At 45.2% G+C, this 12,697-nt stretch overlaps 1 protein-coding gene across 1 annotated transcript in view; it reads right to left on the bottom strand.

The window, feature by feature from the left end:
* Positions 1–595: 595 nt before the first annotated feature.
* nectin3a (nectin cell adhesion molecule 3a) overlaps positions 596–12,697 on the bottom strand; it is a gene marked incomplete at its 5' end in the record, with an annotated part of 18,185 nt that continues 6,083 nt past the window's right edge. The window contains 4 exons of the mRNA XM_083636686.1: positions 596–1,541; positions 3,879–4,030; positions 5,837–5,954; positions 7,675–7,974. Of these exons, the coding sequence (XP_083492812.1) occupies positions 880–1,541; positions 3,879–4,030; positions 5,837–5,954; positions 7,675–7,974 (1,232 nt within the window). The 3' untranslated portion in view covers positions 596–879. The remainder of the gene's footprint in view (positions 1,542–3,878; positions 4,031–5,836; positions 5,955–7,674; positions 7,975–12,697) is intronic.

Here is a 12,697-nt window from a genome sequence, read left to right on the forward strand (position 1 = left end):
AAACAACCCTCATGTATTCCGTTAGCCGTTGCATGAGTAGGCCTAACTGACAGATGATACTTTGTTTGCAAAAGCCAACATGAATATTTAAATGAAAACGGCGAATACGGAGCCCACTGAATAATCTGTTAACCAGAGAAGGTTTCCCGAGGGGAAGTGCTCTTCTTGTCAATGTACTCGCGTCAGTCTGCTGGCTTTTCCCTATAGGTAAAATGCCTGTGTAGATCTCCCTTTTAACCAAGTGATTGAATAATTTTCCCTTTCACTTAATTATACAATTTGTTTGTGTTTTTTTTAAATGCATGCAATATAATCTCATTTTAAATGCTCTTTTGCAGCCACGATGAAAATTTCAGCTGTATGAAAAGGTCATTTGCACACAGGTAAGCAATCAAGAGTCCATTTTCAAAATGCCACAGAATTTTAGGGATTTTATGATAATGCAACATGTGGGCGCAGAGCTCAGTCAGATATAAATACTTTACGAACAAGGGCCTGAAAGCTCGACCTATGACCTGCAGCTAAGACAGGTGCATACTTTTACAAGCAGAGAACAAAAACTCATTCACATCTATTGAAAGTCCACGGTGCCCAAGCCTCTTAAGGTTACAGAGATAATATCAACGAGGCTATTGTAGCACACTTGTAGCTCCTTGAAACGCTACAAACCTGTAACACAATCCACATACAAGTCCTTAAGGTAAGTGGTTACAATCAAGGCAGAGCAACAACCTTCGCAAGCTCATTGTAAAACCTGAGCATGGAATTTTTATTCAACCTTTCACTCAACGGAAAACACTTTTAATGATATTTATATCTGAAAGTTGTTAAATTATTCTCAGTCATTCCCTGCAAGGTCCTTTCCCCCCGCTCCTCTCCTCAGACATACCACTCCCTGCGCGAAATCACTGATCCGTCCATATGGGACACGTAGTCGCCGTCTGTGCCATTGTCAAAGCAGTCTTCCTGGATGTAGGGGGAGCCGTTGTTCACTATGGGACTGTGCACAGGGGGCCCACAGGGGTGCATGTTATGGGTGTTGTTGTAGTGCTCGGGGTAGTAGTTGCCCTCCTTGAGGCCCCTGTGGGCGTCGCCCCTGTCGCCCCAGTCTTCCCTATCCTTGCGGTCGTCGGTGTAGTCGGGGTAAATGATGTCTCCTCCGGGTTTGGGTTTCAGCTCCTGGCTGCTGCCCTTGCTGGTCTTGTCGCCGTAGACCTCCTGCAGCTCGTGGGGCTGCAGCACGTCCAGCTGAGCCTCCTTCTGCATGTCGGAGGGCCCCAGGTACTGCTTGGTGTAGTAGTCTCCCCGGAAGGTTCTGCGCTGGCGCATGAAGCAGGCCCCGCCCAGAATCAGCAGGAGGAGCAGGAACAGAACTCCTCCCACCGCCCCGCCCACTATGGTGCCCACGCTGCTGTCCGTCAGGGAGGCCAGGGTCGGGGAGGTGAACAGGGCTGGGCGCTGGTCCGCCGCCGTGCTGGTGCCAGCGGTGTCCTGGAAGAGGGGCACGGGGGTGGTGGGGGCAGCCGTGGTGGGGGGAGGATCTGCCAGAAGGAACACGTGATGAGGAGATTGAGCACACAGGAAGGATGGCAGATGGGGGTAGGAGTCATAAAAATAAACAGTCGAAGAATCGTTGACGAGAGCGGCTCCAATTTATGTTCTGTGCCCATCGATAGAAAACAAATATGGAGTGGATCAATTTCTATAATGTACTATTGAAGCAGAGCCGCGCCTGGCCTGCGATGAAGAGTTTGTTGAAAGCTGTGCTGTAGAGCGAACAGGGGCATATGAGAGGGGCCAGCAAAGGTTAAGTGCTGAATGTCATTGTGTGTGTGCACGAGAGAGAGAGAGAGAATGATAGAGAGACAGAGACAGAGAGCATGCACTCATGAAGATCTGAGTGAGAGCGATTACTTCTCCCCCCCTTCCTTTTTCACCCTGCTGTGGGGAAGTCATGTGAGAAGATGAAACACTGTGTGATCGATGTGAGGTTCCTGCATTTGATTTGTCCTCCGGTGGCCGGCACTTGTGATGGCACCCAGAGCCGGAGGAGAGAGAGGGCTCTGTGGAGCTCAAGGTCAGGAGAAGTGTCTCCATATTGACCTCCGGTCTCTGGGACAGAAAGCAGCCTGACTCGTCTATCTCTGGGAAGGCACATCAAAGGCCCGACTACAAAGCAGGATAACTCGCACTAATACGTAGATGTTTGCATCCACAGAAGGTTTTCAAAATTAGCAGTTATCAAACACAGCAGAATCCCTGCCTGCCTAGCTATAATGACCTTCTGCAATTTGTCTTACTAAAAGTGACAAACTATTTACTTGTTTACCATAGCTGTACCTGAAGGTTTAGCGGTATGGCTGGGCGATGTGGCGTGAAAATGTAATCATGAGAGTGCCAGCGTTGCTTTTGGTATATTTTTGGTATATCGCCCAGTCCTAATAAGGTAAATAAAAGAAGGGGGTGGATAATAGAGACAAATCAAGGTCAGTGAACCGATATAATTGCAATCACCTCCTTCGTCAGTCACCATCACCCTGGGGGGCGTTGTTGCCTTGTATAGGTGATGAGAGCGCCTGCCAACATGTAGCTGATCAACGCAGAGAGCGCCAGCCAAAGGCACACGGCTACAACAGAGACAACTGGGAATTGGAAAGCTACGCCATGGAGGGGGAGGTAGTATAGCTGTGCAAGCTGTAAGCACAACCTGGCCATCTCCACAGGGGGGGGAGGGGGGGAGTGAGAGGCAGCATGCCCAAGTCCTCATATTGGACAAGGGAAGCCAGATAATTGCTCAGTGCAAGTCCGTCCTGCACAGGATGTCAGCTATGCTTTAGCTTGGAGCAGGACTCCAAACTGGGCCTATAAACAGATGGAGGCTGACAGTCTGTTTTGGGGCTCCTCCAGTTCTTTCCTCAACAGTGAGAAAGCAATGGGATTGTGTGGCGGGGAAGTGTGCGTCTAGAAGCAGCAGTCGCTTTGTTTGGAAAAGGATTCAAAGGAAAGGAGGAGGATGAAAATAAAAAAGGGATGCAGAGTTCTCAGGCTCCACGCCTAACTTTGGAATAATGAAATGAACTCAAGTAACAAACCATGGAAAGAGACAGGAAGCAGACAGGGGGAGTTCAGTATCCTCTGTGTTTTATGAGCAGAATTTATTAAAGTCTAGTACAGTACAAAGACAAATTTAGGAAAACGCCTTTGGAAGATGTGGAAAAATCCTGTCTGGTCATTTGTTAAAAACAAATAAGAAAAAGACGAGGAGCTCATTTCGAATAAAGCATTGAATCACATTTCTGATGAGTACAGAACTGCTCCGAGAGCATAATATACTTATTGTTTGGCAAAAATGTTATGTGGTAAGCAAATACTTGTCTGTGTAGTGAGAATCTGTGAACACAATTCATTGTGTCCAAAACTGAAACCTAACCTTGAAGATAACAAAGAAAAAGGCTACATTGGTGCATAGTTTGCTGAGTGTGCTCCCAACCAACAGGGGAAAACTCCCCCCCCCCCATGGGAGAAGCCTAATGTTTCCAAAACCACAATAGTGGAAATCTTTGGTATCGATACTGTGTATCTGCACTCTCTGCTCCTCTGTTGCCAGGAATGTGTGAAAGTGGATCTGGGCTGGGTCATTTATATGGCAGCTTAACTGCTTGAAGTCAGTGAACTGAGGGTGCTCTTACTCAGAGGGTGATCTTACATCAGAGAGGCATGATGGACATCACAAGGCCCAGGGAAATGTCTCTCTTAACCTCACTGTTATTTGGTTTTCGAATGCAAAACACGCCAGAAGAAGCATGCAATCAAGCAATAAATAAATACATAAAAATGACATACGACATACATTTCAATTAAAGTGTATCAAAAGGTACCTTGTATCCAAAGGTGGACATCTTGACTGCGCAGACCAACGTCATTCATCACTTCACATCTGTAAACTCCAGAGTCATTACGCTCCAAAGGTCGTGTGAAAACAAAGCTATTGTTTGCTATCTCAACACCCTCGGGCATCGAGCTGTCCATCCTGTACAAGAATGAAACACGGCAGAGACGTTTTACAATGTACGTCATGCACAGACAAAGCCTTAAAGTGTGATTCCCAGCAAAGTGTCATTATTTCATTTACTGGAAGTTAGCATAGTGAAACCGATCTATGGTTTGCAGTGATGGCGCTGTTCTGTTGATGTTGACGATGCCATATTAACTCATAATTTTAGTTCCTTCATCAGTTCAATTAGAAAGAGAGAAAGTGCCTAACATCTCTATTTTATTAAATTATGCACTTTACTTGCAGAGTAGTAGTTTTCCCCCTGAGAGACATGACATATGTGACGATCGGATCTGTCAGAGTGTTTATAAGCTCTATTTTCTTTTGTTTAACTGTCAATCATATGCTGTTAAGATCAGATGTCATTCAGGAATTGTTTAGTTATGAGCAGTCATTGGTTAGTTCAGCTGTCAATCCAGCCATGTATTTGAATGTAATGTGAGTAAATGTATAGACCAAATCACCGTGACGTCACCATGTAAACAAATTTACTTCCGGGTACCACTTGGGGAAGGCGGCAGGTTTAAATGTGCGTGTTGTCAAATAAATGCTGTCAAACCCTCTCGTTGTTTTCAGCCGACTACTTTCAATTTAAATGGTTAAACGGTTGGTAAACATGCTTGTCCGACGTATCTAGCCTTTCTTCTGTGTTTGTTTTATGTAGTGTTAGCTAGCTAATAGCGTTTGTTTGTCTGTCAAACTCGCTGTTTTTTTGCAGTCGTTAACGTTACAGAGTAACCTCGCGTCACTAGGCTCTTCTCGGCGAGCCTGGTACAGACAGAGATACTGACGCCACGTCAATTTAATTTAGCTTCAAGTCTACTCTAGTCTGGTCCAACAGGTAAATTAGCTAGTCTGGTCTCCACTAACGTTAGTGAAAGTGTTGTTATGAATGATATTAAACAACAACACAACACGGACGAACCATTTTTGTCTTCTTTGTCTGTTTTTGTCTTCAAAACGTCAGTTTGTGCCGTTCACCGCCATTATAATGTGTGGACCCAGGGGTACCCGGAAGTAAATGTAAACATCCCGGTGATTTGGTCTATTGGTTGACCGGCTAGGTGGGCAAGCCTAGTAATCAACCTTAAAGACAATTGTTTTCACCTGCTCGCGAGGATGCGCAGAGCCTAGTGGAGCAATGAGACAATGAGAAGTCGAGGAGCGTGGTAGCTCCGTGACAAACGCATGGGGAAATGTTTGTTAACTTGACCATGCGGCGTCGGGACTAAATGCTGGACTTGACCAAAACCATGAACTGCTAAAAGGCTACATTGGTGGAAGCAGGAAGTCCTTTGCGACAAGCGGGCTTGCTGTGTCGAGAGATGGACTTTAATGCTTAGAACCAGGAAAGAGACGGCTTTGTGACGACTAACCACAGCACAGTGACTGTTTGTTTGTTTGTTGGTGTGTGTCGTTTGTTCGTCGTGAGCGGAGCTAAAGCACAACCACAGTGCGAGCTGTCCATGTGATCGGACCTGCTGAGCAAAATAAAATAAATCCTTTTAGTCAGGTGAGACTTTTGCTTGTTTATGGTTTCTTGTTAATAGTCTCTGGTTATGATGGAACACTGTGTCACTCTGGGACTCAAAATGGTGGCATCAACAAGACACTGGTGTCACTGCAGGTCATGGAATCTGATCACAACATACTTGCCACACCTATCTTCTCACCTGCAGGACAGAACATCTACGGTACTCAGATGTGGTTCTAAAAAAGCCTAACGTGTATTTTTATCAGGGAGGTTTGCTGCAGGAAGGCTCTGCTTTTAGAGATACTGACCTGATCCATGTGAAGTGATGGGCAGGTGGGTTGGCTTTGGCACCACAGACGAGCTTCACATCTTCTTGTCCCACATACCAGTTTTTGTCATTTCCTATTATCGATACAACCGGCGCAACTGTGAAAACAAGAGTTGTGATGGTGAAAATTAGCAGCCAAGAGCTACTAAAAAAATAAAACCATTTGCAGCATATTTTCTGTGTCGTGGCTCTGTGATTATTTCCCCTCCTACAATGGTAAGCTTCTGTGTCGTGTTTGCATGAAATAGTGGAGAGAGACTCCTGTATCAGAAATCTTAATTTACAAAATAACACAATGCTTGGGTCATGAATAGCCTATCAAATGGAGAGGTGGATTAATTTCAAGAGGACTTCATAAGCAGTCATTGTGACCCGGGCAGCACGATGACAAATGAGCTTCTCCATAAGGAACAAAGCAAGCATTATAAGCTCAATAGCGGTGACAAAAAGGAAAACAGTGCAGCACCGTAGTGCAGCACAGGCTCTGCTGGTATGACCCAGGGCTGGTGGAAAGCTACAAAACGACAGACTCACTCAGAGCGGAGATGCACTGCAGCTAATAATAAACTCTACCGCTCACCAAGATATAAACAAAGGGAAGCAGGAGGAAGCCTAAACGAACCCCAACAGATGCCACTGTAATAAAACATGGCAAACAATGACTCAGATATCCAATTTTTCATTGTGATTTCTCTGGAGGACAGACGGGGGAACTCATTATTGCTCGGAGGAAGATGCCTCCGCTCTTTTCGTCCAATGACCTTTTTCACACAGTTCAACATTGAAATTGTGCTTCTTTTGCACTTAAAATCCCTTGCCTCTGCATTTGACATGATTTATTGAGCTCTAAAGCCTCTTTCTTCCTGTATTAACCTTGGTTTTTGCGCATCCCTCCATCCGCTGCCCCCCCAGCACCATCCTGCTACTGCTGCGGAGGCCTGATCAATATTTCATAAAATACCTTCATTAGCCTGCACTCACACAGTCCAAACAGACACTGCCCCCCAGTACAGCTCGCCAAGGAAGTATGCATCAATGATTATAACATTAGATGAGCCTTAAATGGCCCATTTATGAGCGAAGGAGGAAAGGTAGGGAGCAGAGCCTTCATAAATCAAGCTATCAACAAGGGTTAATATAGATAAGATATACTGTAACTCATAGGGTGGCACAATTATGGCTGAAATGATCATCCTTATCATTTTGCTTATTTGTCTTTATGATGACAGGAACAAAATTATTTTTGCGCGTCTTTGAGATTTTACATCGTCAATAAAATAAAAAAAATTGACATTCTAAAAGAAAGGACATTTTCTGTATTGCCAACACGCCAATATTCTACCATTATTAATTATGGTCAAAGTGAGAATCACGATGATTTTTGATCAATATTAAAAATAATCACGATTATTTAACTCTTTGACATTGGGAAAATCATGCATTTATTGAACTTTTATTATTTTAATTTTTTATAAATAACACTGGATTTCTTTGAACTGTCATCTCTCATAAATGGACAAGCGCGCCGGCTGTGTGTTCTCAACTCGAGCTGAAACTACACGCACCACAGCATGGTTGGGCTTTGGAGGAGGGGCAGAGCACACCACTGCGAGGATTTTGCATGGACCTGACAATCATAATAAAATATCGCGATATTGCCATTTGTGCGATATGATATTGCCACACAAAATATTGCGATACTATGCTGTATCGACTCACGATGATCGACCCCTAATCTATATTAGGTTAAATGTGTTGAAGTCGTGGTTACTAGTACTGAGCACAGGAATCGGGGAAGTCCCATGATCCGACACTCACACTGCACGTTGAGTACGTAGGGTATGCGGAAGTCGGTCAGCAGGGCCGGGTGGCGCACCACGCAGGTGAGGGTCTGTCCCTGGGCGTGGCTCTGAGGGTGCCACATGTAGTGCACCTGGGTGCTGCTGGTGCCGTTGGGCTCGTCCTGCGTCTGCGGCTCGGAGCGGCCCGACAGCTCCGTCTCCCAGGACACCTGGGCGGGGGGGCGGCCGCGCTCCGCACAGCAGGTGGCAACCAGGGACTCGTTGGCGCCGTCCAGCAGAGCCGTGGGGCCCGCCGACACGTAGACCTTCGGCTCCACTGTGCGAAGGAGAGGAGATAGAGAGGAGGGGGGAGGAGAATGGAGAACAGATTACAAAATTAATATTGATCTTTTTGTCTATGGATATGAATAAATAATGGGCATCATAAAACAACAACAGGAATATGGACAGAAGGAAGTGGCCTCACAGTACACTTAGCTGCCAGAAAGAGTGGATTGATTTCCTCCATTTATCAGATATTTATTAAAAATGTATGAGCCACACCGATCATATAGGAGCATTTCAGTGGGGACTTCATTGTTGTGCCCCATATGTCAAAGATACAGTGTGTTTGTGAAAGGCAGGGTAATACTAAGCAGCAGCTTCGGTTGCTACAACTGTATGGATCTAGTAAGGCATCTACAGTAGGCCTATACTGTATACTATAAGCTTTTACTGTATTATCAGAGTATCACTTTTCTTCTTGAACCATGACATCACATTATATTATTCACCCATAAAAACCTCTCCTCTATTGGCATGAAAAGTTTCCATATGGCAACAGTACTTCAATAGTGGATAGGACTGGGGGTGGGGTGGGACCTCAATATAGCAGCATCAGTAATAACAGTGAAGTCATCCATCCAGCGCTGTGGTGTGTCTGTATTTGACCATGTGGTGGCGGGAGGCGGGAGCTCAGGAGTTAAGTTACTGTGCACTATTCAGTGCCTTCCAGCCGGGATAGTGTTACGCCGGCTTCCTGAGAAAGTCTGAGGAAGACGACGTAACACAGATTTTCTCAATAGGGAGGCAAAACAGATCCATGTAGGACGGAAGTGACCGATGTAACACAAACCACACTACCTGTTGCAGAAACGCGAAAGCAGGGGTTTCGCTCATGCTGCACCGGTCTGAGAAACAGATGGCACTCCACTTTGTAATCACAAGCTGTCAGCAAATGACACCGAGCGGGGGAAGGATCGCAGGATATAGGAGCAATGAGAAGAACAGTCCAAGGGGAGAGGAAGAGTCTGCCAAGGGGGGAGAGAGGAGGGGGCTTCAACTGAGCTGTAGCAAAGCAAACACTGGTTAGCTACAAAGTACAAAGGTTAAATAGGCACCAGGTCCAAGCTATCTTTCCTTTCCCATCAGTAGTTCGCTGGGCCTCCCCTGACATTTCCCTCTTTCTATGGCCATTTCTTCTTCCTTGTCTGCCCATGCAGCCCCGCCTCCTCCCTCTGACAAGAGCACTAACAGCTGTTCCACTTACTGTAACGGTGACAGACTGGGGGGCAGCGCGTGCGGGCACACACTGGCCTAATCCCCGAGACAAGGCCGTCACCTCAAGACATCTGCTGGCCCCCTCCTCTACACCGGGCCAGGCAGGAGGGACAACAACAAATTCAAATAACCTCTGGTACCCCTTTTTCCAAAAATAACTTGGCGTCGCCCTCTCCTGTACCCATAGCAGGGGCGGGGCCATCCGCCTCACATTCTTCACTAACTTCCCTCAGCCCCTCCTTCCAGCTCTCTGACTATGAACAGTGGCTGCTCTATGTACGGAGGCAAACTGGCTGCTGGACTGACCTATAGAATAATCAAATCAGAGGGACGTGTTAATTTGGAGGAGCTGTCAGGGAGGGAGGGGGAGGCTTGGGATGAGGGGAAAGGCTTGAGTGGAAAGGGTAACGATTTCCCGTCAGGCAGCCAACGGGGCTGCACTGGCACCCAGCTACACTCTGTTCCACATACGCACACTGAATGCTGACGTCAGACACAGAGAGTGGGGAACCCTATCAAGCTGGGATTTGACTGAATGTGCAGCAGAGATACAGCCTGTCGCTACATTGTTACCATGGAGTAACAGATCAAAACCTATAAATGGATCATTTTACCATTCAAAGCAGTTAATTAATGAATACTGTATGGGTTTATATAGTATTATGTAGTATGTATTTTAAACATAGGTTTGTATAGCAGTTCTACACGATAATACAGGGTTTCCTATTATTTACCTAAATATATTTGGGTAAATTAACAGCAGCAGTTTTTGTTGTACAATTATTTCACATGCTGTGCACAATGCTGCCACTCAAACCTTTCTTCAGTTTCTTGTTGATTTAGTTTATATACAAAATAATAATAATAGTTAACTACAACAACAACCATCATTCACTGTGCCTATGATACAGCACATGGTATTGGTGTAATGGTGGACTTAACTTAATGTCGAGTAGGTAACCTGCATGTAATTAGCTGCATATTAAATTTGCTTCATAAACTAGCAATAATCAGATAATATAGTCTGTTTAAATTGTAGCCAGTTGCTAGCATCATCAGCGTATAGTTGGTATTTGCTAAACACGAACTAGCCTAACTTTTGAAATCTTGGATTCCACAAATAAGCAAGTAGAGAATACAGTTAATGCTTGGATGATATAGTTCAGAATGATGCAAGGAGCTTATTTGAAGAAGTTGTTAAAGTGGACGTAGATCTGCTCATTATATCATCTACATCAACACAGCTTCCTTAAACCCTTTTCCTTCCCCTTTTTAAGAAAGTAAACTGTTTCCCACTGACTTGTCAGCAGTTCAAAACAAAAGGCCGTTGTAATTCTTTCACTATCCGTGGGTATATTTTCCTCCTCTGGATCCCTATTCCTATTGTTTACTGGTGGAGACTTTTGGCTCAGGAAGCACAATTGCTCCAAAATGGCTTGGCTCACTCTTAAATGTTTGGGCTTTATGTGTGAACTGTGAACCTAGTAGCAAACAGGAGGATGAAGAATTGGGTGAGACACAGGGTGAACCTACTTCTACTAGATCAGATCTTATTACAAAGTCCAGGGAAGATAAGAGATTTCAGCACCTAACACAACCTAAGATGTCCTACCGGCATATAAACCAATTCTGATAGGTGATATGAGGTCATGCTTGAGCTATCCTAGCAGAACAAAAAAACAATTTGGAACTTAAAGCCAAGTGCTATAAAACAGTGCGAGCAGTGAAATGACGCTATGTTTAGGTAGTTAACAGTTCGACTTTCCAACTTGACATCATTACTAACAGTTTCAGCCATGAGAAAGAGTAGCCTACCACACGAGCAGATACTTCCAAAGTCCACATCAGCTCTCTCACAGCACTTCGTTTACTGCATCCCATGGTAATAAGGAACATTCCACAAGTCAGTTAATCAAAACCATAAAATATGTCTTAATCACTGGGGCACCATCTTCAAATATAAAATATGAGGCCTGAGTTGGAGGGGGAAAGGTATCAACTGTTGCTGTAGTTGAAGTTATAACAGTCATGCACTCTACCTATCCCCATCATTCACCACCAATGTAGTATCATCAAGAATAGATCCATACTGTAATGCTATGCTCCAGTAAGTGCGGCCTCTAAAAAGCTCCTAAAACCTAATGGTGCATTTGGAAACAACCTTTAAAACATGAGTACCGTACCTGACTTAGAAGCTGATGGTGGCCCAGCAAAGTCTAATTTGTCAATTTTGCTCTCAAAGTGCACCAGATTGATGCATTTAACTGAAGTAAAATAAAATGTGCAAAGTTATCTTTCAGGGCAGCATGCCCCCGGACCCCCCTGTGCAGAGGGTCCATGGTCCACCCATCACAGTCTCACTAAATCCTGTGGGGAAACACTGTATACACACAAATGCTGCATCCAGTCTTCATGGGTTACATGTCAAAAGTATAATACTTACAATAGTTGCAACAACAACAAAACACACTTCACTTCACTGCCAAAACTCAAGAAATTCCACTTGTTATTACCGCACAATAAAATGTTTCCTTATCGTCAAAACAGCCTCATGAGACGAGCCACATGTCGACCCAAAACAAGGCCAAGATGAACCACTGTTACAGCAGCTTAAAAGTGCTGAGTCTAGGTCTTCATAATTGCAATGCCCTCCGTAAAGAAAATACCCTGCCGAGTAACCCAATTCCCAAATGTCATGTAGCAAACTGTGAAGAACTTTCCACCATAATCACACCCTGCATAAGAATTTGTAATGTAACGAAGGTCTAAGCATGCATTTATGTGTGGGTGTGCTGCATGTGCGTGTAGGCCAAAGAAGCAGGCCTGTGAAAGTGCTCCGAGTGGAGAGAGTAAGGTGTAATTGAACTCTGTGAGGTCCCAGACACTGTGGCTGTCACAGCATCACTTAATGTACCACTCATTAGTCAGCAGAGCCTCCTTCAGTCTCTGGAGGGAGACGAGGAACGACTGACTGCCTACAGTGCAATCTCCAGCTCTCAGCACGGCCTGAGACTCAGAGTGCAATCAAGCAAGCGTTTAGGGCTTGAAACACACGCTGACCACAGACAAGCTGAAATGTTCACGTTCCTCAGAGAGAGGGGGATGTGTGCCCAGACAGCGTGGAATATGTAAACGTGAGCGCTACTACACTGTACATCACGCTATCCACTTGTGGGAAAGCAAGGGGAGGTAAGCAGGTGGGTCTTTTCTACATTAAAGTTGCAATATCCAACTTTTTCACATTAAATTAGCAGTAAATATAATAGGATAGTCTGCATCATCAGTCTGCATCTGTCCGTGACCCGATGTGTACATGCCTAACACACAGGCGCTAGTCACAAGCAGCGCTTAACAGAAGCCGAGTGCCACGCTAAACCGGTCACACCAGAAACACTCTCTTTTCCTCAGCGCCTCGCTTGGTTCGCCCTCCCCCCGCTCACAACTTGCATTGACTTCATGCTTGGCAGCTTGGGTGCAGCGTGCTGCATGCCTGAAAAATA

This window comes from Poromitra crassiceps, assembly GCF_964638095.1.
Source record: "Poromitra crassiceps genome assembly, chromosome: 5".
NCBI classification, from domain to species: Eukaryota; Metazoa; Chordata; class Actinopteri; order Beryciformes; family Melamphaidae; genus Poromitra; species Poromitra crassiceps.